General features: G+C 46.4%; 1 protein-coding gene across 7 annotated transcripts in view; it reads right to left on the reverse strand.

Moving 5' to 3' along the window:
* Positions 1–26,124, reverse strand: part of CENPT (centromere protein T) — a 1,095,738-nt gene that overhangs the window by 965,794 nt on the left and 103,820 nt on the right. For all 7 annotated transcript variants that reach the window (XM_085638668.1, XM_085638667.1, XM_085638665.1 and 4 more), the window contains one exon: positions 22,701–22,806. In XM_085638668.1, coding sequence (XP_085494794.1) covers positions 22,701–22,806 — 106 coding nt within the window. The remainder of the gene's footprint in view (positions 1–22,700; positions 22,807–26,124) is intronic.

The following is a 26,124-nucleotide window of genomic DNA, read 5'->3' on the forward strand; positions in this document are numbered from 1 at the left end:
AGGAATACACCTGTCAGTCCAGGGAACGCCCCAGACTAACCAGAACCGTTGACCTAACGTCTCCGGCTTGTACCCCAAAGTCTTGGCACCGCGACCCTACAGCTGAACCCGGATGGTGGTTCGAAAAAGAAAAACCAAAAATAAGAAAGTTTCTCAGATGAGAGAGAGCTGTACTGTCAAAAATGTCAAAGAAAAAGAATTTTTATTTGTCCATAGTTCTAGGCCTCAAGTTATAGCGTTCTCGTCCGGGTACTGTCTGATCTTGAAACAAAAGTTCAGGCTCTGTAGTATCCAATCGGATTGACGGTGGCACAGCTTCTTGCAGAATATTGTCACTGTGTTGCTCAGAGCTTGTTCCTTTCACACGCGCATCGCTAAAAGGCAGAAAACGAGGCACGGTCTCAGTTTCAGAATCAGCGATCCCTTCCTGGACCCACCGGTCATATGGCAAAGGCAAAGGGACCCTTTTACAGTGGACGCCGTGGATCCAGTTCTTCTTTCCTTTCACTCGGACAGCCGATCTTGTAGAAACAAGGACGAGATGGGGGCCGGTCCAACGGGGCTCATCATTCTTTGCCCGTTGAAAATGTTTCACCAGCACCCACGTTCCAGGATCGATTGGATGTCCTGGAGCGTCAGAGGCCTGAGGCAGAGTATCGTGCACCTGTTGGTGTAAAACACGCAATTTAGCCGTCAATTCATACAGATGGTCAAGCAGTATTGGATGTTCGATTTCACTGAATTTTGTAGGCCTTGGCACTCCCCATATATTGGCCGGGCGGCCAAACACTATTTCATAGGGACTAAGTCCCACTCGTGAGTGCACAGTCATTCTTGTTGACAGGAGTGCTAAAGGCAGAGCGTCAGGCCATTTAAGACCGGAGCTCGCCTGGATTTTGGCCAATTTAAGTTTCAGAGTGCCATTGTAGCACTCTACTAGCCCAGCTGATTGGGGGGGGATTTGCAGCGTGGAACTTCTGTTTAATGCCTAGTCCCTCACATACTTCTTTCATCACTCGACCCACACATTCACTCCCATTATCACTCCAGACCATTCTCGGCATTCCAAACCTAGGGAAAAATTCTTTGACAAGGGCTTTAGCTGTGGACAAGGCAGTATTGTCTTTTAAAGGGTATGCTTCTATCCACTTTGAGAAGGCACAGACAACAACGAGTACATATTTTAAATTGTTGCACCTTTCCATGTGGATGAAATTTAGCTGCAAAACCTCGAACGGAAACGTTGGAGGTGTAAAATGACCAGCTGGAGTTGGGGTTCCCCTGCCAGGATTGTATTTCAGACACACCATGCAATTCTTGACCACATTCTCTGCACATTTGGGAATTCCAGCATTTTGCCATACTGGGGCCAACAACTTGCAAATCCCTTTTGCACTAATATGGGCCATTCCATGAGCCATCGTCACCACTGCAAGCACATACGCATCGGGTAACAACCAACGCTGATGTTCTGACAAATCAACCCAACAACCTTTTTCATCCAATTTACCCGTACTTTCTCTCCACTTGCTCAATTCTTTCTCTGTGGCTTCAGCTTGAAGGACTTCTCGCTCTCTATCGTGTCTTCACACATTCCAACATCACCAACCCATCTTGCAGGGCCTGCAACATACATTCGATTATTTACATTCTTTGCTGTTTCTTTCGCAACTTCACCAGCAAATGCATTACCACGACCAACATCATCTGTGACTTTCTTGTGCGCACTGCATTTCACAATCGCAACTTGTAGCGGCAAGGTCAGTGACTCAAGGAGATCATTCACCAACTGACCATTCTGAATTTTGGTTCCATGCTAAGTCAGGAATCCACGTTCTTTCCACAAGCGCCCAAAACTATGGGCCACGCCAAACGCATACTGACTATCCGTGTATATGTTCACCCTCATACCTTTCGACAACACACATGCTATCGTAAGTGCAATGAGCTCTGCTGCTTGAGCCGAGTTATGTGGTATACGTGTGGTTTCAACAACCGTGTGCAAAGTCGTGACAGCATATGCAGCAGTCGTATCGCCATTCGGAAGCTTGAAGCATGAACCATCCACCCATAAGGTGCCATCACACTTAGTCAAGGCAGTATCTTTAAGAACCACTCTCCCTTTTGTTTCCTCTTCTGTTCTGAACAGACAATCATGCTGTTCAATCTCATCTGTGTCTGCTGCAATCGGCAATAAGGTAGCTGGATTCAATGTGTTGCATCTTTTTATGTGTACATGACTCGCTAATAGTGTCAACTCATAACCTGACAATCGAGCAGTAGTTAAGTGCTGTGTCTTGGTCCTGTTCAACAACGTGTCTACTGCATGCAGAACCATCACAATTAACGTGTTATTCATTACTAACCCAGCAGACTGTCGAATAGAGACAGCTGCTGCCGCTATGGCTCTCAAGCAACTTGGCAATGCTTTGGCCACCGGATCCAAAGTCGATGAAAAATACGCGCATGGGCGCGGTTTGTCTCCAAAAGACTGTGTCAACACTGACAATGCACAACCTTCTTTCTCGTGAACATACAATGTAAAAGGCTTGCTGTAGTCGGGAGTGCCCAACACAGGAGCTGAACATAATGCCTCACGCAATTCGGAAAAACTTTTCTGACACTCTTCAGACCATGGGACGAGATTCGGTGTATCTTTACATGTCAATGCTATTAAAGGTTTTGCCAGCAAAGAAAAACTCGGGATCCACTGCCTACAGTAGGAAGTAATACCCAAGAAAGCACGCACTTCTCTCTGTGTTCTTGGCACGCTCAATTTTGCAATGGCCTGGATTCTTTCTGGGGTCAGTTTCCTTCCCTCCTTCGAAAAGAGATGACCTAAGTAGGTCACTTCTTTTCGACAATATTGCAGTTTTGAGAGAGACACTTTGTGATGGAAGGAAGACAAATGACGCAACAATGACACCGTAGCTTCTTTACAAATCTCCTCAGTATCCGCGGCGATTAGTAAATCGTCAACATACTGGATAAGGGTGGCACCACTAGGTAAAACAATTGCATCAAGCTGTGCTTTTAAAGCTTGGCTGTATATTGATGGGCTTTCACAGTAGCCCTGAGGAGCGCGTTTAAAACGGAAGCTACGACCTCCTAAACTGAAGCCAAAAATGTCCCTGCTTTCCTCTGCAATTGGGATGCTAAAGAAAGCATTCTTTAAATCAATCACTGAGAACCAAGCAGCGGATGCTGGAATCATAGTTAACAAAGCAGTTATATCAGGGACAACTGGAAACTGTGGCACAACAATCTTATTTACCTCTCTAAGATCAATCACAAATCTGTAAACAGGTGGCTGTGAGGGATCAGTACGTTTTAAAACAGGCAAAACAGGGCTATTGCAAACGTTACCTCTTGTCTCTTCAATTACATAATTTTCAATCAGATCATAGATAATTGCTAGCAACTCTTTTTCACCTTCATTAGAGATCTTATACTGGGGAATGCATGGCAATTTAACATTGGCTTTCAAAGTTACCACGTATGGCGGTATTTCCAAAAGGCCCACATCATTAAGACCAGAAGCCCAAAGAGCATCCGGAAGAGACGACAATTCAGCTGGCAGTTCATTCCTTGACAAATACATTGGAGAAATCACTTCCCTACCAAGTGTAAGTTGTACTCCCGAGGGGGAACAATATAATGTTGCATGTAATCTCTTCAACAAATCTAATCCTAACAGGTTTTCACCACAACCTGTCGTGAGGATAAGGGGTGCTTTCAGCTCACAAGGTCCAACAGAAAGGGTCATAGGACTTGAGATCGGGTTCCTAACCGGGGCGCCAGAAAAACCTACTGAAACATGTGTGTCGCCAGACAAAGGTGCGCCAGGGAGTTTTGAATGCGTAATTGAACTTTTTGCAGCACCAGTGTCCAACAGAAAAGGTTCTGACACACCCGCTGTAGTCACCTTGACATACGGTCCACTCTGATCCACTGGCACTGAAACAACTCCCTCTCTTTGTCTACGGCTATCCTAGTGATCATTACTTTCTACATTTTCATCCTCTGCATAATAATCATTCTTATAGTACTGAGCTGTCCTACCAGTTGCATTGCCTTGCTGATCAAAACTATTAATCGTATTTTGAGATGGAAGGGGACGCGCGTTCTGGGGAACATTCCCGCGTCCCCTACCTTCAGGAGCTTGTTGACCACCTCTACCTCTGGTGCTAAAAGCGCCATTAGCGCGCTGTAACAGAATAGGACAACTATATTTGTAATGACCCTCTTCCTTGCAATATGAACATTGATTAGGGCCTACAGGAACACGTGGTTGAGAATACTCGTACCTTTGCACGTTTCTCTGAAACTGTGGTGGCTGCTGATAATTACTCTGGCCACCACGTGGCGGGTAAGCTTGCTGTAAAAGAACCTTCGTTTTTAATTCCTTCGTTTTCTTGTCTGCTTTATCTTTCTCATCCTTATCTCTATTTTCGTAATACTGTGCAGTAGCCAGTATTTGCGCTGATGAGGAAACAGCCCAAGAACTCTCTGAATCTTTTAACTTCTTACACAACTCGGGAAGCAAATTATGCACAAATTTATTAACAAATAATCGTTGACCACCTTCCGTACTCCTATCTTGACCACTGTGGTCCATAAACGTTTCCTCAAACCTGGTGAAGAAATCAGACACTGTTTCATCTTTCTTCTGCTTACACGCAGACAATTTATCCCAATTCACACGCATCGCGGGCATTAAAGTTTTCATGTAAGCAATGATTCTAGCAGGGAGTTCTGCTACCAAAGGGTCAGGCTTGGCACCACCATCTTGTCTATCATTAGCAATAATAATATTAGCCCATGTGTCACCTAACTCTGCAGCATGATCTGCATTACGAATCAATCCCCACAAAGGCTGTGGAACAACATTTCCAAACAACATATCTACGTCAGCTAGATTCATGATACATGATCCTGCCGTCTGTGACAACTCCTTATAACATCCTGCAGGGTTTTTACGGGGACCAGGCAATGTCTGTTTAAGTGCTATTACTTCAGATCGTTTCCAAGGGACATGTACCCAAACACGCTGGAAATGTGGTAGAACAGGTGGAACAGCATTCGCATCACCAGGTCTCCAAACTGGAGGAACCTCACGCATTGGATATTGTCGCACTTTTACCTGTTTCCCTTCAGGAAATTCCTGTCCAAACAAGGATTGCTGACAATCCCCATTCCTGAAAGACAGCATTGTCGCAACTGCTTTCCCAACAACAGAACCCACAATCGTACCTTTTCCAAATTCAAATCGCACTTGACAGAACTCCTGCGGACTGGAGTCTAAATCATTCTCTTCCAATTCTTCACATAGGATTTCACACATTTTCTCGAAAACGTACCGCTGTTGTGGTGCTTCCCACTGATGAAAAACATTAACAACAGATTCTAAATCATATCTAGAAGGATGAACAATCCATCTACGTGCCATGCTGTCTAATACTTCTTTCTCTTCAGAACCGGGCAACCGACTACGCAACTGCTTTCGTTGTGAGCCAGGGATCACACTAGATAACCCAAGGAGAGGCGACACAAAACTAGTAACCGCACTAGTTATGCGTTGTCGTGCAGAAGGAGAATCTGACATAAGAACAGGGGAGAAAACAGAGGGAAGCACAGTAGGTGTAGATGCAGATGCAAGGACAGTATCGGGGAGAGCGCCAAGGGAGGCAGTTGGTGGGGCAGGCAAAGTCGCAGAAGGCAAAGGGGGTGCAGGCAGCAAAGTCGGCGGCCCTTGAGGGGGCTGCACCACAAGAGCAGGCGCCGGCTGAGGAGGAGCTGGCGGCTGCAGGAAAGCTTGCGGCACATTAACTGGAGGCTGCACATTTACGAGCTGTGGAGGCGCTGTGGCGTTTTGCGCATACGGGGGTGGCGAACTTAGCAAATGGGACATTAGGGAATCTTTCTCTTTCTCCTCATCTTGTGGAAGGGGTGACAAAACTGGGTAACATTTATCGATCCCTAGATTACGCTGTCTATGTAACTGCTCATTCATTTGTTCCTCCTCATTATCTTTAAATTGTACAGCTGCTTGCATCATCGACATACCTTTTTCGCTCTTATTTCTTTTTGCTAGCTTAATTGCCTTCTGTTTGGCTTCCTTTCGCCATAGGCGGAAAGAATCAAACATCGCCGGCCGGGCTTTCTTTTTAAATAATTTAACTTCCAAATTGTCTAAGATATCTGTATCGAAACTACCATTTTGGGGCCATTTTAAAACACCGTCCTTCCTGGTGTATCGGATCCATACTTCATTATAATGGGGCCCACGCCATGTTTTACATAAAGCTCATAAGTTGGAGTTCCAATTGGAGGAACCGGACACGAATCCTCTAATTGGGAATCCCTTTTACAACCCATACAAAACAAGTTTCCAAATATACTAGAACCAGGCATCTTTGCTCACTAGTCTAGTTTCAAACTTCAAAGGATTATCAAAACGCAATAGTCTGGTGAATACACGAGTCCTTCAGCTTTGGCGCTTGCAAGCTCCAAATCAAAGCGATCCCGAAGGGATACCAAAACTAAGAACCAAACTAAGAATTAGGAGACGCTCCACTTATACTTAACTGAGGTATCGATGACGTCACCAGAAGACTCGGTTAATCGTTTCGCTCTACCAAATTATCAAGGGTCCAAAACAGGGCGATAGTCAGGGCAGCAGTCCTTCGTAGCCGTCAGCAAGCGGGGAACCTCGCAGCAAAGACTTTCGGACCACGTCGACATGCAGGGGTCGATGAAGTGGCGGCCTTCCTCCAGAATTTCCACACGAAGCTCCTCACGAACCTCTGGCTTGGACCAGTACCGCTGAAATCGTCCCGAAATCGTCCCGAGTTGGGCGCCAACTGAAGTACTGAGGAATTTAGGACCCCAGCGGTGCCAGGGGTAGCACCCTATGACTTCGAGTTCTTCCTGTCTTGGACCACAGAAACACAGAGTCTTGTGGTGGCGTCAAAGATGGTTTTATTATTGACTGCAGCCAGTAACAGCAATCCTAGCAATCCTAGACGTACACACGGGTATGTTCTCAGGAGACTGCTCAAAATTACAAAACCAGTCTTCTCCTTATATACAAAATATCATGCTTCAGGCACACATTCCTCGTTTTACGATATGGTCATTCATATGTATTCATTACAAACGAAAAGGCAGAGTCATGATGACCATCCCACATTTCAGTTCAGCCAGCACACAATTATTTACCCAGCAAGGCTCAGATCCCTCATCAGATACCGGCCGACCCCAATAAACACGGGCACCTCCTCCTCGTAAAACAGGCCATAAAGCAGGAAGCAGAGTCAGGTGTGAAAGAGATTTGTTGGGGGTTGTGTGGGATGAAAGGCTTTATGGTGTGTCAAACCCTGATGCTAATCACAGGTGGCCGTAGGAAGGGGAGCTCGTGAGACCGGACTGACCTCGGGCAGTGGAGCCAGTTAGCACAGGTCACAGAGAAGTCAAGAGAAGGTACATGTGTTCTGAAGTCAATGTGTAATATCGTATACAAAGTGCATTTATCGATACAACGTTATGCAAAACACTTGTACATACCGCATTGGCCATTCGCGGTTCGCCGATACCGAAATAGGCAGGGTAGGGCCGTGCCTCCTACGTGGTCCCAAAATTCAAAGTACCACACGAGAGCTTCGACAGCAGACAAGAAGAGCAGCCTTCAACCAAGATCTCTCTTCCACAGCCGATGGAGGGTGTTATTGAGAATGCTCTGAGAGGGATTCTTGAGTTAAACAGGGAAATATGCTAGTAAAATAGATGCGTCTTTAGGGGTCATCATAAATGCAAGAAGGTTCCGTACTATATAAGCCATACGGGGAGGGAATTCCAGAGACTGGTCCGGAGTAACATGAAGACGGCCTCCAAAGTGGGCTCTGTTCACAAAAAGAAGTGAGCTTAGTGGTCATTAAAAGTGTGGCCAGAAAAGAAACACAACCCCGGGTTCTCTGGGCACTCCAAATGAAGCACTCAATAGGGAGAAGTTCTCGGGTAGCGGCCAATTTTATATGGGGCTTTAGCACCCAATGTTTCAGCTGGATATAATGAAATATTTTGGAGGGAGGTAGTTTAAAATTACAACAACAGTTTACAAATGAAAGGATAATCTCTCCATGGAATAGATCAGAGATGGTTAGCTATCCCCCTTCCTGCCAGTTATCAAAGGGGCCTGGGAGTAATGCAGGAGGGAATGCTATTTTGTAGTGAATAGGTGTGTATGGGGAGGGGAAGCTAGTCAGCTCATAGGATTTATTTTTGATTCTCAATTTTATTGGTTTTTTAGCAAGAAAACACCAGTGAAAAATTAAAACACATAACAGCAATGATAGAGCTTCGCCACATTATGTCTCTGGAGTTTAGTACGCTTTAAAGTCCACGATCCCACAAAGCCACATACAATATATATAGTCAGTGGAATAGACCGTGTTTATTCTATCTGACCCAACCGTTTGCCCCAAAGCATGCGCTCTTTAGCCGGGCATCTTCTTGCTTCGTACAGAGGTTTCTCTTGCGCCGCGCACCAATCCACCCCTCTGTGCCACTTTGTCATACTAGGTGGGATAGGGTTTTTCCAGTTGGCAGCGATATCTCTTTTGGCCACCACAATGGCCGTGTTAAGGAAGAGCTTATCAGCTCAGGACCCATCTAATCCATCTGCGATCCCCAGGTGCATGTTCAGGTGATTGTGCGGGACCTCTCAACCCAGGACCTCTGTGAGTTTCCTTTCTAAGGTCTCCCAATATTGCGCTATGAGGGGGCAGGTCCACAACATGTGAAAGAAGTCTGCCTGGTCTTGTTTGCAGCGAGTGCAGGATGGAGTCGGCTTCAAGCCAGCGCTATGAAGAAGTTTTGGGGTCAAGTAGGCAGCATGCAGGTAGTACAGTTGGAACAGATGGAGCCTGACTGAGGTGGTGATGGTTTTGGGTGCCATTAGTGCGTCACTCCTATTTTCTTCCTCAGCGGGTCCCACCCAGCCCTCCCATTGACTCCTGAGTCGGTCCAGCGTGGTTGGAGTGCTGTTGGTTAGGGAACGATAGATACGCGAGATTCCTCCCGTCCCCAGATTTACCATCATGGTTTGTGCCTCTGGAGGTCTGTATTCTGGCAGTGTTGTGCCGCTTGTTATGTGTGTATGGAAGGCGTGGCGTAGTTGCAAGAATCTGTAGAATTGTGATGAATGTAGAGAATAGCGGGCCTGCAGATCATGGAAAGTGCGCATATGGAAGCTGGCCCAAATGTCACCCAGCTGAGAGATATCAATCAGGTCCCACGCCCGGAACCCCTCCAGTTCACTAACTTCCCTGAACCAGGTGCCCTGCCAGAACAGTGTGCACTTGGTCCGTTTATTCGTCCACTGGGTATGGCGCAGAGAGGCGCGCCAGGCCAGGAGAACTGCGCGTGTCACCACAGGCAGAGTTCTGGGTATGGGCCCTCCATACATCATCGCCTGGATCCTGGGGAGGCCCAGGTCGTTCAGTTTGATTCTGTACGCTGGGTCAGACCAGCCACTATTAAACCAGTCATGCAGTGTGAATAGGCGGGTTGCCAGGTAGTACAGACATTGGTCATGCCCATGCCTCCGTTGAAGGGTGGGATCCGGCATTGGGATAAGGCCGTTTGAGGTCTCCGCCCATCCCAGAGAAACTTAAGAGGCTAGACTGTCCAGTTCTTTGAATCAAGTCCATGGGAAGTGGAATTTGGTGTTTTGGATCATGTAGAGGAATCTGGGAAGGATCATCATTTTGAAGAGGGTGACTCTCCCTAGGGGGTTAAGCGGCAGTGTTTGCTAATTTTGGAGGTTGTCTCTCGCTCTTTTAACTAATGGGTTAACATTGAGCGACCAGGAGAGGTCAGGGAGCAATGCGACCCAGATTCCCAGATATTTAAATGATTGCCGCCTGATAGGTATTGTGGATTGCAATCTCTCGATGTATGTAGAGGGACCAGGACAGATTTGCTTGGATTTAGTCGCAGGCCGGAGACCTGTCCGAAGGAGAGCAACGCCTGGAGGCAGTGGGGGGCCAGACTGAGCCGGTTCCGCGAGGAAGAGCAGGACGTCATCTGCATACAAGGCAATTTGGTCTTCCTCTGAGTCTTGCCACTTCCATCCTTGAATTTGGTGTCAGACCGAATGAGGCATGCCAGGGCTCCATCGCCAGGGCGAAGAGGAGGGGCGAGAGAGGGCAACCCTGCCTCGTACCCCTCCTAATGGGGAACCTCTCCGAAAGTGCCCCATTGATGAGCACCCTTGCTTGAGGTCGAGAGTACAAGACCCTAACCAAGTTGCGGAAATGCTGGCCCAGGCTCATTTCGACAAATACATCCTCCAAGTATTGCCAGTCTACGGAGTTAAAGGCCTTCTCGAAATCAATTAGAAGTGCTAGATATGGAGTTAATAATTGGCGATTTGCTAGGGCCAGGTGGAGACGTCGGAGGCAGTGCCTAGTCCCCCGAGATGGCATGAATCCACATTGGTCGAGATGGATCAATTTGGTGAGGTAGGGTCTCAGTCGTTGGGCCAGCAGAGAGGCAAATATTTTAACCTCTGTGTTAATGAGAGAGACTGGGCGATATTTGGCACAGGCGAAATGAGCCCTTCTCCGCGGCTTTGGCAAATAAGTCAGATGTCTGGGAAGAGTATGCCTCGGTAGGTGGCGTAATACTCCTGTGGGAGACCATCAGGGCCTGGAGTTTTACCCAATGCAGTACGCGATATGGCATGATTGATTTCTTCCCAGGTAATGAGGAGGTCAACTTCGGCTAATTCAGCCGCACGGAGGTGGGGGAGGCGGAGACGTTCCAGGTTGATCAACTTCTAGAAGGAAGCCTCAGGTCATTGCGCTGAGTAGAGCTTACAGTAATAAGTGGCAAAGGTCTGAGCCATTGCTAGAGGACAGCGGTGGATGAGGTACTTCGAATCTCTGATCTCTGTGATTACACGGTTTGCAATGGGGTATGTGGCTAGTCTATGTAGAATCTTCCCATTCTTATCCCCCCCAACCGTACACCCTAGCTACGGAGGATCTCCATAGTAGCTTAGCGGATTGAATGGAGATTTGTTTGTTTTCGTCCCTCAAGTGCGTGAGCTGCCTCGTCTGGATGTAGTCCCGGTCTCCAGGCGGGCGCCTCTCGAGAAGGGTCACATGGGCTTCCACTAGGGTAATCTGGCTGTCGTGGGCCAGCCATACGAGTTTGAGGTGGCCTTTGGAGAAGCCATGGATGGTGGCCTTATCAGCGTCCCACAGGTTACCCGGAGAGGAGACGGAGCAGTCGTTGGTGAGTAAGTATTGCTGAAGCTCTGCTTCAACTGCTTTCTTATAGTCTTTGTCCTGAAGGAACCACGCGTTCATCCTCCACGTCGGACGGAGTATGTCAGGAGGATCACCTACATTCAAGAGCAGCGGTGAGTGATCCAAGATGCCCCCAGGAAGGGTAGTGACATCTCTCATCTTCTGGCAGTCAAGAGTGGGCATGAAAATGCTATTGATCAGCGCGTGAGTGTAGTGTGCTGCGGAGGTATGAGTGAATTGCTTGGTGTGGGGATGCCAAGTCCTTCAGGTGTCACAGATGCCAAGGGTACTTGTCCAGTTTGTTAGGTGTTTAGCGTACACGGTCCTTGCGGTGGAGGGTGTGCCTGTGGTATCAAGGTCTGGTAGCATAACCGCGTTGAAGTCGCCACCAGCCACTGTCATCCCCAGGGGTGGAGAAGCAATAAGATAAGCGGTAAGCTGCAAGGTCAATGTGAGCGTCGAGGGAGGAGAGTATATGGACACTAAGTTAAGGGAGTTCCCTGCTATTGTTTCACTCAGAGTTACGGAACATCCCTGAGGATCGCTAGTGGCTTGTGTGAGCATGAAGGGGAGATTGCACCACAGGAGAACTGACAAACTCTGTGATCCTCGGGCAAACCCTGAGTGCCAAACTCTGTCATAGCCATATCTTGCGAGAAAGGGACAGTTATTGTCCATGAGGTGGGTCTCTTGGAGCAGGAGTATGTTGGATGCCTGGCGTAGGGCATATCGCAAGACTGCTGTCCGTTTTACCCTGTTGAGAAGCCCATTGACATTCCATGATAGTATTCGGAGAGGATCTCCGTTATTTCGTGTATGTGTCATGTTGAGTGTGGGTGAACTTGGAAGCCTGTGGGGCCTAGGATGGATGTGGGATTGATTGTAGTATGCTCTAGCTGCAGGGTGATAATTGTAGTGCCGCCCTTCGGGTTGTATATGCGGCTGTCATGTTGCAGAGTACAACGACAAAAACTCGGGTCAAAGAAATTAAAATTAAGGATTCTGACAATTGTGGTGCTCATGTGGAGGTCTGGGAGCCAGAGAGTGGTGGGCCTGCTCCACCGTGAGCTATGCGGACAGGGAGTCCTTAGGCGTCCAAGATCTGACCCATTGTTCGATAAGATCTCCCACTTGCCCCTGCTCCGCTCCTTACGGGAACCCCACTGGACAGAGATTATTGCGCCTCGGCCTATTTTCGGCATCTTCTGCCCTTTTGTGCAGCTCTTTAGTGTGGGTCTGTAGGCAGCCTACTTGTTCCTTTAGTTGAGTAACGTCATCCTCGACAGTTGAAATGCAGGATTCAGTTTCTGAGATACGGGTCGTCACATTTCGGAGACCCTGTCGGAGGAGAGCCATGTCTACTCAGACCTCACCAATCTCTTTTTTGACTGAGGTCTTTGATGCGCTGATCGCTTGTAGGATAGTGTTGAGATCAGCAGCCGCTGGGGTGGGATACTCGATGGACCCGGCTGCTGTTCCCGGGTCATTGGTTGTATATTGGTCCATTTTGGTCTGTGTTGGGGGAGGCTTGGGCCCTCGGTCCTTCCCCCATGATGACAGTTGGGCGTAGGTAGTCTCTGTTCCAGCCACTCCGGAGTGCAGACTGTTGTGTTTGAGATGGGGAAATAGTCACTGTATGACATGTGTGTGGAAGAAAGGGATGCAATCAAGTCCAGTGGTTTTTAAGTCTGCTTTGCCTCTTCGCAAGTAGGTACTGGCGCGGTAGTACACTGGTGGGACACTCTCTGGAGGTCCCAACGGCCCCAAGCTCCTCGCTCTTGTCTGGTATACTGCACGTCAGGGAGCAGTGCAGGTTGGCCAGGATGTTGGGTTAATGCCCCAGGTTGAGGGCCGGGACATACGTCCTAGGCGAAGGGGGGTCCCTGCACCCACAACCGGGTGGAGCGATAGAGGAGTGACCAAGCTCCTTGGGGTGCTCCTCCAGGCCCTCAGTCTGCAAACAGGGCGGTCAGGTCGGGCAAGGGCCACTGCGAGCTTTTGTAGGGAAGTCAGAGGCCTGGCATGGTCTCAGTGTTGTCCCCTCACGGGGCGGAATGCCCTTCACCCAGTTGGCACCCTTTGTCTTCAGGCCCTGGGGGTCCCACCAGGTCCCTCCCCCGAGGCCACTGATCACCGCCCGCGGGAGGGTCACGGAGATTAGTTTTGGTCTATCCCAGCTCGTCCGTGGTCGTGTGGGGCCCAGGTCATGGGTAGCAGGTAACCCCAGGGTCCACAGCACTCCCTTGGTCTCCCCAGGACGATCTAGTTCTGACCGGGTGGCCCATGCGGGGGGAGAGGCAACGACCCTCCCAAGCCACACTGTATACCGATTGTCCAGGGGAGGGAGGGGGCAGAGGCCAACCGCTCCGCACCAGCCCAAAGGATCATCCCCTCCGCTGCACCTCAGCGGCCCAAGTCCAGGCCATTATCTGCTGAGCCCGCCTGTCCCTCTCTGGTCCTTGCGTGTTGTTTGGGCGTCTCAGCTCGCGTCGGGTATAGTGGACTCAACACAACCAAAAAGGCACTGGTAGACAGCAGGCTCAACTATTAGTATGCAGTCTACTTTCAAAGCTGCCATTTTTCAGGGTCACTCAAGAGTTGTTCTGACCATATTATTAAAATTTTCTTTACCTGATCAGTCACCTTTTGTGGGAGTCACTGTTGACCAAGTGGTGGAATTCGGTGGAAGGAATCCATTCTCTGGTACTCAACCCTGTTTCTTCTGCATATCATGGTACCTCTACCTCATAGTGGTTAGCTCCTATAGTCATCACAAGCAAATTCCCGCTCTGTCCTTCATGCTTAAAAGAATTCACATTCCTCAGCCATATGGGAGTTCTGGAGGCCAGTCACAGGAACTCTATGCGGATCAGAGGCAGCCTTCTGCCACATCCAGGGCACTACCTAAACAATTATGGAACATCTTGAGAAGTAGAAAAAAAAATATCAAAAAGCATTAACTCTTAGTCAGAAAATCGTCAACCACTCCTGTTTCTACAGGGATTGAAAGGAGAAACCTCCAACACCAGTTGCAGTGGCCAACCGAGTAGCACTGAGGAGCAGGAGTGGCGGAAGCACAGAACCCTTGTTGCTTGGCTGGAGCCCATCCCTAGTTCCGCCTTAGAACTTTCTACGTGGCTACCGCCCCCCCCCCCCCCCCCAACTGACCAAACCAACAAAATATTTGCCCGTCATTGATAACTTCAAAGGCCTTGGATCCCTCCTCAGGCTTTCAACGTTGAATCATTTGAAGGTATCCAGGTCAGGCAAATATTAATCATTCCCATACTAAAGGGCTAAGTGATTGAGGGGGAAAAAAAGAATTCTGGAACCTACATGACCCATTTGAGGGAAGCATATTCTCTTATCCACTTAGTCATTGATTTATTGGAACTACATCGGAGTCCTTCTCAAAGAGAAATATGAATAATCAATAAATATGATCTACATGAGCCCTGAAGTCCAAAAGTGAAATTTTGAATGAAACGCGTTGGCTGGATGATTTATGTACACTTATGGATTTCTTCTGAAGTATATAAAAAAGGAAAAATTATAAATAGAAAAATATATTTATAAACACTGCCTGAAAAAGGTTTTGGAGGAGAACACTTTTCCCAGTGAGCGTTTCCGTGTTTGAATATTACTATTCTTCTGCTGTACAGTAGTACCAAACAATGGCGGGTACAGGAACTGCAGTGCGCGGGACTTTGATTTGCTGAAACAAGGAGTGAGGTGCAGTACTTACAGTCTGCTGTTATGGTTTGAAGCCCCCGAGAAGTGTCTCCACGACGCAAACAATTGCCTGTTACCGTGAAACAAAGGAGCTGATAGCCAGCAAGAGCACTCGCCAAAGTGCCCTGGCAGCCAGAAGAAGAGACTGCAAAATATATCCAGGCCAAACAGGCCACACAATCATTGCACTGCGAGCTACTCACAGATGGAAGGTATGGCTACATGAAAAAGGAGCACATTAAAGAGGAATGGTTGAGAATCTTCACCCTCCTAAAAGAAAAGCACCATTTCCGCTACTGGAAGTAAATTAACTGCCTCTACAAATTGGACCATACCAAAGAGAACAGTGTGGTAGAACTGTTCTGGATCACTTTAGTCAAGCAGCTGTAAACAATCAGGTCGCAGAAACTAAACCGTCCCTACACTACACTGCCTTTGCCCTCCCGGTTCATAAACTCACCACTACCACAGTGGCTGCGGTAACGGCCACCAAGAAAATGAGAAATGATGGTGCACCAGAGCTTAACAGGAGCCCTACCTCAGTCTTCAAAGCTGCACAAGATTTCTGGGTCAGGAATCAAACTTCAATTTTTAACCATGCCTTTGCCACAGGAACATTTATGATCTCATGGAGGGGGTCCATCCCTTCCCCATCCACAAAAAAGGTGACCGCTCCAACCCAGCAAATTATTGTCTCATTGCACTTGATGATTTGGAAGCAAAATCCTACGCCTGAATGCTTCTGGAGGAACTGAAACTTGGGCCACAAAAAAGAGAACTCTTCCTTTTTTCCAATCTGTATTCAGGATGGATAATACCATAGCAATGGCGCACCTATCCAACCGAGCCGCACGGAGCTAGAAACCCCATCTGTTCAGCTGCTTCATTGACTATAGTGCTGCTTTCGATAGGGTGGACCGGGGCAGGCTGTGGGTTAAACTAATACCATATGGTAGCCCCCCTCTACTCCTTATGGAGATAACATCTTTAATCAGGAGTCCTGAGAGTGAAATCAATCCCAGCTTTAAATTGTGACCCCCTAGTCTTTCCCAGTGCTTTCGATATACATCCCAAGAACTCTCGGATCTCTGCATATAAAAAAAATCTTTCCTGCTCCCTGGCAGGCCAGAAGAACAAGGCTGAGATTGGAATTCGAACTCAGAAGCCCAAACCTTATGTGCCAGGGGGACCTAGTAAAATTCGACAATAAGGTCCCACGGGCCCCACAGCTCAGCCTCGAATTCCATCTTAAATCAATCATCGCAGAGAAGGGTACCCCTTGGCAAACAGAACATCGAGGCTGCCAATCTGTATACCCAGGAAATACCATACTCAGCTTTGAAAAAATCAGTGACCAGGCAGGTAATGAAAACCTCATTTGAAGGGGATACCGAAAGCCTACGGCATATTTCCATCACCGAGTAACTGGATGTTTCTTACGACCCGGGGAAGCCCAAACCCTACTTTCAACAAGCGATCTCTGCCCAGGCACAAAGGAAAATCCTCTTCATGAAGCTCATTGCCCTGCCAATTATGGACATTAACACTGCCTGGGCGAAGCGGGACGAGGCAACTACATGCAGACTATGTAACTATTGCAGAGAATCTTTGCTCCATCTGCTGTGCTGCTGCCCCAAAATCGCTGGCGATCGCATCCGACTGCTACTTCTACTATTCCAGGCTAACCACATCAGACAGACTGTGTAGAGAGGACTTGGCTCAGTGCTTCTCCAATAACTTGCCTAAGACCCTACCCAGACTGGGGAAATTAACAGACGCCATTCTACTCGAACTCTTCAATGCCTCCACAGGGTGACAATGGCATTCTTGAAGTTCATCTCTGGCACGCTCTTCATCCTTTCTCAGGGGTCGGAGTCAGCCCTTACTGATAAGCTCCCCCAGCCCCCATGGACTAGTGTGCTACAGGATAACTGCTTAGTTTCTCTTAACCCCCTGCACCAACCTTGTGGGCCTTCACACAGAGATAAAAGTCACAATACTTTCCTCCGTTATGGGTACTGTGTCACAGAACTGTGTAAGGAATAACTTGCCGGACCCGAGGAACTCTTAAGGCATTTCTACTATCAAGGGTCCCCAATGCACGCAGCCCGGTCCCCGTGGCTGCACTCATCCAACAAAAGCACTTTGCATTTTCCCTCCCCCTTCCTACAACTCCGGCTATTTCGCCAGAGCATAGAAATGTCAAAACTCTAAGAGTCTAACTTTTTATCTTTTATTTTTAATACTTCTAAAACTTGCTCAAAGGGCGCTGTTTAAAAAAAAAAAAAAAAAAACATTATAAATTGCTTCTTATATCTATCCGTGTTTAACAATAGTTGTTGGTTAGATTACTCATGTGAAACTAATGTATGCTGTTCACATGTAATGATTTTAATTAATCGAGCAGGAATAAAATAATAATACGAAAGGACATACAAGCAATATGTGACATTTCCGATTCTAATACCCATAAGATGCTTTGCTCTCTGATCCAGAAAAAAGGAAAGAGTGGGATTACATGAAACCCAGCATGAAAGTAGAACTTCAGTCGCATGACAAACATGCAGTCCATAATTTGCACACCAAATGCAATGTTTACTATCTCTCAACATTTATAGCAATAAGCAACACCTAAAAGCACAACTGAAGTAAATAGCAAAACATACTTAAACCACTAAATAATTCTACATTCGTAGTCCTCTCTTTAAGGATGTTAAGAATACAGGGCTATATGGGCGTGGCTAGCGGCATGGCCAACTAGGATGCGTTTTCATGGAGCTCCGGCCGATAGCAAGATCCAAGCATAAATCCGGCGGTCCAGAGGCCCAGATTGAGTGATCCCATACTCAAACAACAGCGGCACCCTGAACTGTACAGTGGGGTTCGGTGACATTACGGCAATAGCCTGAACACGGCGACTATGGTATAGCCTGGGCCTACTACTCAGGCGCACACAAGGTTTACTCCCGACTGGACTATGTGTTTCTACCGAAAGGTAAAATACAAGACATATATGAGGCACAATACGTAGCTAGTGGCCTATCGGATCATTACCCGCTATATGTACGGATAGGTGACTGACCACGAGACCGAAACATATGCTGGCGCTTAAATGCATGGGAGCTCCATGATGAATCAATATTGAAAGGCATTAGAGCTGACACTACAGTTTTCTTCAAAGAAAATTTGGGATCGGTGCAATCCGGGGTTGTACTATGGGAGACTTATGAAACAGTCCTATGTGATAGAGCACAGAACCGCATAGCATGGGATAGGAAAAAAGACAAAGAAGAGCTTACACGTCTAGAAGCCCAGATTTGAACCCTTGATGAAAGGAACAGAGCACACCGGGATCCCCAGATCTCGAGGCAATTGATAGACACACAACACCAATATAAAGATTTAGCAACCAGGCGGCTAAAGCACAGGCCCAAGCGAACCTGCACAAACTCTATGATGTGGGAGATAAATCTGGAAATCTTCTAGCATGGCTCGGTCGCAAGGAAATAGAGGCCTTATGGGTAGACCACTTTGTGGACCCACGAGAATACCACAAAACAGAGACAAACAGATCCTGCAGAGTTTCACGTCTTACTACGCGGACTTCTACAAGGCCCGCCACCTATGGACCTCCCTAGACAAAGCTGCATATCTGCAAGAGGTGGAGACCCCCAAACTGGACGATACGGACAGGATGGGGCTCGATTGTGACATCACAATTGAAGAAGTCAAAGCAGCTATAGTCCAGTTACGCCCCGGTAGGACACAAGTCCCAAATGGCATACCAGCAGAACTTTATAAAAAATACATAGATCTTCTTGGTCCGCACCTCCTGACACTTTTTAAAGAAGCAGGCGAAGACAGGGTTCTCCCGTTAGACTTGTGAATGGCTACAATTATACCTATCCACAAGCCAGGGAAACCAAAGGATAAATGTGATTCCTACCGCCTGCTATCCTTGCTTAAGTTAGAGGTAAAGATATTGTCAACTATCCTGGCCACAAGACTGCGCCAAGAGATCACGACCCTGGTACACCAGGACGAATCGGGTTTACCTGGCCCAGCGACCAGGCTGAGCCTGAGAAGGACCCACAATTGGATGATGGAGGTCAAAGACCGAGACACTCCACACATGTTGCTATCTTTGGACGCAGAAAAAGTGTTTGGCGCAGTCCATTGGCCCTTTCTGGAGGCCACCCTGATCAAATTTGGCTTGGGGCCCAGTTTCAGGACATGGGTGGGCTTAATGTATAAAGACCCCAGAGCAAGAGTCTGGGTAAACGGAAAGACATCAGAGGATTTCCCCATAAGACGTGGTACGAGACAGGGATGCCCACTGTCCCCACCACTCTTTGCCCTCACAATAGAGATTCTAGCCTGCCTGGTACGCTAACATCCGTGGATACAGGGATTTCTAATTACCCCAGAAGACGATATGGTTGAAAAGATCTCATGACATACTTCTATATATTACATACCCAGACACAACGATACCCAACTTGTTCCACACTATAGATTACTATGGACAAAACTCGGGTTACACGATCAACTGGCATAAATCCGTGAGCTACAGCCCAGGCATGTTACACACATGGCCCACTCTCCCTGGAGATCTCCAGATTGCGGGTAGTGGGTTTACCTACTTGGGAATCTACCTTACGACAGATAAAAACCTCTGCTATCAGAGAAACATCAAACGCATACTCACGAACTTTAAGGAGGACATACAAAGATGGATATCTCTACCACTCACAATATTGGGCAGGGCGTCCATGTTTAAGATGATCACACTACCACAATTTGTATATGCCCCACAAAACACATACTTTCCCCTACCACAAGCACTTTTCCGGGAGCTAGCGGCAGAGGTACTGTCTTTATTATGGTTAGGGAAACAGCCCAGGATTGCGCTCCATACTCTGCAGCGTAATCAGTACAATGGGGGAATATCACTACCCGATATAGAACCCTATTATTGGGCGGAGCACCTAACCACTCAACGAGTGGATACACGCACCAGGGGCACACCCTGCCTACAGTCTAGAGAGGGCAACCATGAGTGGCCATACATTTCTACACTATTTATATGGTGGCAAAGGCAGAATGAAGCTTCTCCTGGCCACTCCGGTTACTCTAGAATCCTGGGGAAGGGCCACAAAGGCAATTGGATGGGAACATAAACTGACAAAGGAGACACCCTTGTTGCACTGCACCTGGCTTAAGGAACTGCCTAAATTGAATGGCTTCGGAGGCTGGGATGCTATAGTTATCTCCATGTTAGGAAATATCATTCATTATGGTACACTAAAAAACTTTGATGCTCTCAAGGCCGAATTCTCATTACACCCATCCCAGTTCCTGAAGTACGCACAGATTAGACATTCCTGGCTAGGGGAAAAGAGAGATGACTCTCCGCTGTCGGAATATGCACCACTAGAGGGGAGACTGCTACAGGAATTTATCACGACTAAAGCCGTCTCACTAACGTACAAGACCCTGAATAATAACGCTCCAGACAGACGGTGCAAGCTGCGGTCGACCTGGGAAGCTAACCTGGGCGAGCTAGAAAATGTAGACTGGGAGGCAGCTCTAACGAACCACAGAGAGGTGGCGATCAAATCAGGACTTCGCCTCCTACAATATAAACTACTGCATAGAATATACTATGACAGAGTTCGGCTGCATAGAATGGGACGAGCAGAGGACCCTAGATGCCAGAGATTTGGACACAGAGAAGGCGACTTTTACCATATCATCTGGGAGTGCGTCCAGATACAGGCCTACTGGGCAAAGTAAAACACAGGAACTGGGCAAAAAACTAGACACCACGGTACCCCTAGATCCCAAACTTATACTATTGTGTATCTCATATGATGTCGATCTAGACAGGGCTCAATTAATCTAACTTGCACTAGCACTGGTAGTTGCTAAAAGAGACGTGGCGAAGTAATGGGGAGTCGTAGATACACCACTACTATGAGAATGAAGGGCAGGGATGGATATGTATATGGCAGCCGAAAGGGTCACCTACAAGGCTATGGGCTGCCTGAAGAAATTTCATAAGGTGTGGGCCAAATGGAGAAGGTACTATGGTCTCGACGCAATAGTGGGAGATACTCAACCGGACCCTACTGGACAAGTCCCCCTAGATACTTTAATAGCCTGAGAATCCCTGGCGACTTACGCGAGGGAGTGGCCCGAAGGAATGGTTTTCAATTGACAATTTCTGCATGTCTGTGCTGCAAATAGATATGTAAGATGTATGAAAATGAATTGCTTTGTATTTTGACTAATAACATGGAAGGCTGTATGACTGTAACCAAAGTTAATTATGTTATGTTTGTTTTTTAAAAATGACAAAAATATTTATTTTAAAAAAAAAAGAATACAGTGATATATGATCTCGCATGTAAGATTCTTTATGAGATTTATAGATAGACCTGTCACTTCAAGGACGATGTTGTAAGCATTGTACTTCGTGTGCAACTTATGGTTTACATGTATGTTGTGCCAATTATGGTTTGCTGTCCCAAATATAACTTGCAAATTTCAGTAGTGATTTTTGGCTTAATAACCATAGCAGTCTGTGGTTGTCTGCATGAATTTTACTTTAACTCATGTTATGATCTTATAAACAAAGCTAATCATAACCTCAGCATAGTTATTGTGATTTTCTTCTCAGTGAACAGATTTAAGCCACGGAACTCTGGATATGGTTATATATTTTTATTTCTAACCACTGCACATGAATAAACAGCACGGCATAAACCACAGAGTGCAGGTCCAATGAGCATGGGATTTTATTTATAACCACTGCTGAATAAAGGGAAGTGCAGTATGACCATTCAAGGCATCGAAACAACCATGGCCACTGCCGACATCAACAATGGCAATAAATAGCAAATTACCCTCAAATATCCAAAATACAGTATTTCCACAGAGGGATGGCACTATTTTAATGCACTCCGCTATCGCAGAAAAACCATCAATGCAGAGCAGTACTTTTTACCTACTTTTTTTTTTTTTGCTTAATTTTTTGGCTTTACCAGTTTTCGCAATGGTAGTTTCTTCCCAATTGTATTATATGAGTTATTCTTTTAAGTGATATCACTCAATGGTTTAATTGCAATTATCTGGTATACCATTGTTCTGCTCAGTTTAAGATAGTCCGCAAATAAAATTAACTTAGAGAGACGTTGAAAAAAATAAAAGTTTGACATTAACATTTAGTTAAGTATATTGCCTGCCTAAATAAGCACAGATCAGATCACATAAAAAACATAAGAGGATGTATAAAAAAAAAGTAAAACAAATATGGGAGTCAGACATCTACTCTGACCAAAACCTAAAGTGGGGGCGAAAAGCAGACCTCTTCAGCAGCTGATGAAAATATTCCAAAAGTCAAATGGAAAGTACAGAACATGACAACGACTAGATGGAAAAGATTAGCATTTTTCTCCACATGATCTCAGCATGCAAATTCATCTTCCAACTGTCAACACCAGCTAATAATGAATGATCATGGTTTGTAGAGTAACTACTGCTCCTTCAGTGTAAAGCACAAACTAAATGTTTCTAATCCCGATATCTACACTTATTAAAGGAGAATAAATGAACATGTAAAAAACACTTTTCTCTCACTATCTTACTCACTCGCTTCAGTTTGTCCTTCATTTTACTGCGCAGCATCACAGATGGTGAGCCGATTTCTGAAGACCTGGTTCTCACCCCACTAGGCATACTTCTTCTATCAGAAGATCTGTAATAAAAAATAAAAAAAAACAATTCAGACATTATCACGGACACTTAATTATGGTAACTTTATCCTCATATTATTCAAAGAAAGCGCACTCAAAACTGGCTGGTAAGGTCATTATAAAAGAGTTAATATTAGAAGGATAAAAAAAGTCTCACATTCATAACGCCTTCCCCATGGCCCTGTCTGAAAGGTAGGGTTTATGATGTGCCAGGAAGTATGGCGCCTTGCAATGTTTGCGTTTAGTATGTTCGCTATGACTGACAAGGTGCAACCAGGTTAGGGGAAATATCCTATAACCCCTATGTGTGTGTGGGCAAAGACCCGCACAAATTTAGACAACCAAAGTCCCGGGCACACAGTGGGTAAATACAATGATTAGCAAAGTCTCTTGCATCAAGAATGTTGCCATACAAGGTCCACTCAAGTTGTTTATACTTTCTTCAATTTGTTTAATCTTTATCATTAATGGACACAACCAGCAAACACGTGTTACGTCACAATGGGAAGCATCCCGTGACTTCTTCAGGGCTGGGAAGGACACAAAAAGGTAACATGAGCACATAGGCTGCACACAATGCAATCATGCACCGGAGCGGCCCCATGTCATTTAGAAGAATCAAAACAAAAGAACACTATTAAGTCGTGGAAACCCTAAAAGAAACGTGTCGAGACATATAATAATGACTTCACACCAAAATTAACAACACAGACCTGGTGACTCAAAATGCGAGACAATATCAAATGGCGTTTATGTTGTTAATCCTGGAGAGACAATAATATTCTTCGCATATTGGAACAACGCTCGAGCAGGAATACTAGCATGGTGAAGTGAACGTCTGTTGGTGCCGTGAGGTGAGATTAAAGTGATACCAAAAGGGGATAATGGACGGAGCGTTTGAGCAAATCAAACACTCACCCCCAGTCAACTGATCTGGGTTAAATCCATCATCATTCTTTAGCTCACTCCACCACCCCAGTTCAGACATGGCCATATGCAAATCAGTCTGACCCTGTGCCTCATGGGAACAGTCCAGCCCGAAATGCCAAGCCATGTCTTCCCTGGACCGGAAACAAGCATCCTGGGACCGGTTTCGGGTTCATAACCCTCATCAGCCAGGCTATCTTGAATCCAGTGGCAAAGTGAGCAAGGAACCCACGTCTGGGCATAACCAGCCAAAAAACGATTTATTTAGGCCCAGATCTCTGTACTGGGGTGAATGTATGACATTCTGTCCATCAACTGTTGTTTTTGTATTTGTCACCCCGAGTGGGATGGGTATGCTCAGACGTGAGTACCGTGCTCTCCATGCCACTGGAATCAAGCTATCCTGGCTGAAGAGGGGTGAAACTCCGAAACCGGTCCTAGGATGCTTGGTTCCAGTCCAGGGAGGACCTGGCTTGGCAGTTCGGGCTGGACTGTTCCCATGAGGCACAGGGTCAAGACTGATTTGCATATGGCTGGTTTCAAACTGAAATGGCCTGGTGAGCAAAAAAACCATGGATTTAGGCCCAGATCTCTTTACTGGGGTGAATGTATGATATTGTTCTGCATTCTGTCCATCAACTGTTGTTTTTGCATTTGTAATCCCGAGAGGGACGGGCATGCTCAGACGTGAGTCCCGTGCTCTCCATGCCACTGGAATCAAGCTATCCTGGCTAAAGAGGGGTAAAACCCCAAAACCGGTCTTAGGATGCTTGGTTCCAGTCCAGGGAGGACCTGGCTTGGAAGTTCGGGCTGGACTGTTCCCATGAGGCACAGGGTCAAGACTGATTTGCATATGACTGGGTTCAAACTAGAACGGCACGTTGAGCAAAAAAACGATGGATTTAGGCACAGATCTCTGTACTGGGGTGAATGTATGACATTGTTCTGCATTCTGTCCATCAACTGTTGTTTTTGCATGAGGTGAGATTAAGCGCAAGCTGAACGTCAAAACATTTCAACATATTGTTTCACAATGTTTACCTGTTTGAAGGAATCTCATGACAGTGCAAAAGTAATCTGTGTACTAGATGTTGTATCAGATCTGGGACTATGTCCTGAATGATAAGAGAAATGCTTATATAATTAATAAGTGGTAGTCTGTCACTGGAAATGAAAATAGTTAATCAGTTCCTGCGTGTGGTGTTTAGAACGAAGGAGGGCCAGACACACGAAACGGAGTACTAAATATTAGATGGTGTGTTGTGTAGAAAGCAAAAAACACAGAGAAAGGAAAATATTGTAGGCTACCTGTATGGTAAAGCGTGGATATCGTGGTGAGCTCTAATGAAAAGAAAAGAAGGTAGTAAGGGAAAACTAGTAAAACTGAAACAGTGGATGAGGTTATTAGAAAGGAATACAAATTTGCAACTTCTCACTGCTCCACTGGTGATAATTCCGACTCGGCTGGTATGAGTGTAAAATATGAAACAAGAAGCTCCTGAAATGGAAAAGGGACTATTTTGAAAACAGGTGCGTATATGTTAAAAAGGCATGAAGAGAGAGATGCTCACATTGATCTTACCGGTGTATTCCTTCCTAATAACCTCATCCACCGTTTCAGTTTTGATAGTTTTCCCTTACTACCCTCTTTTCTTTTCATTAGATCTCACCAAGATATCCACGCTTTACCATACAGGTAGCCTACAATATTTTCCTTTCTCTGTGTTTTTGGCTTCCTTGCTTCCTACACAACACACCATCTAATATTTAATACTCAGTTTTGTGTGTCTGGCCCTCCTTCGTTCCAGTGGCAGACTGTACCGCTTATTAATTATATAAGCATCACTCTTTTCATTCAGGACATAGTCCCAGATCAAGGCGCGCAACACCCATTGGACTCAAAGGGCTTCAGCCCCCCCCCCCCCCCCCCCCCCCCCCCCCCGTTGTGTGTGGCAGCCCGGGATGACAGCTTCCCGGGCACACACACAGCCGCACCCGAGCACTTCACAGGTCTTTAAAACACCATTTGCATGTTAATGAGGCCTCGCTGTTGTTTCACCCCTTCTAAGATCCCCTGCAGCTCCGCTCTGCCAATTGCTTAAAGATTCAGCCCCCCCCCTCCGAAATTTTTTCTTAGCCCCCCGAAATTTGGCTCTAGTTGCGCCTCTGCCCAGATCTGATACAACATCTAGTACACATTTTACTTTTGCACTGTCATGAGATTCCTTCAGACAGGTACACATTGTGAAACAATATTTTGAAATGTTTTGACGTTTAGCTTGCGCTTAATCTCACCTCACAGCACCAACTGACGTTCACTTCACCACGCTAGTATTCCTGCTCGAGCGTTGTTCCAATATGCGAAGAATATTATTGTCTCTCCAGGATTAACA

The sequence above is a fragment of the Triturus cristatus genome, chromosome 12, assembly GCF_964204655.1.
Source record: "Triturus cristatus chromosome 12, aTriCri1.1, whole genome shotgun sequence".
Classification (NCBI taxonomy): Eukaryota; Metazoa; Chordata; class Amphibia; order Caudata; family Salamandridae; genus Triturus; species Triturus cristatus.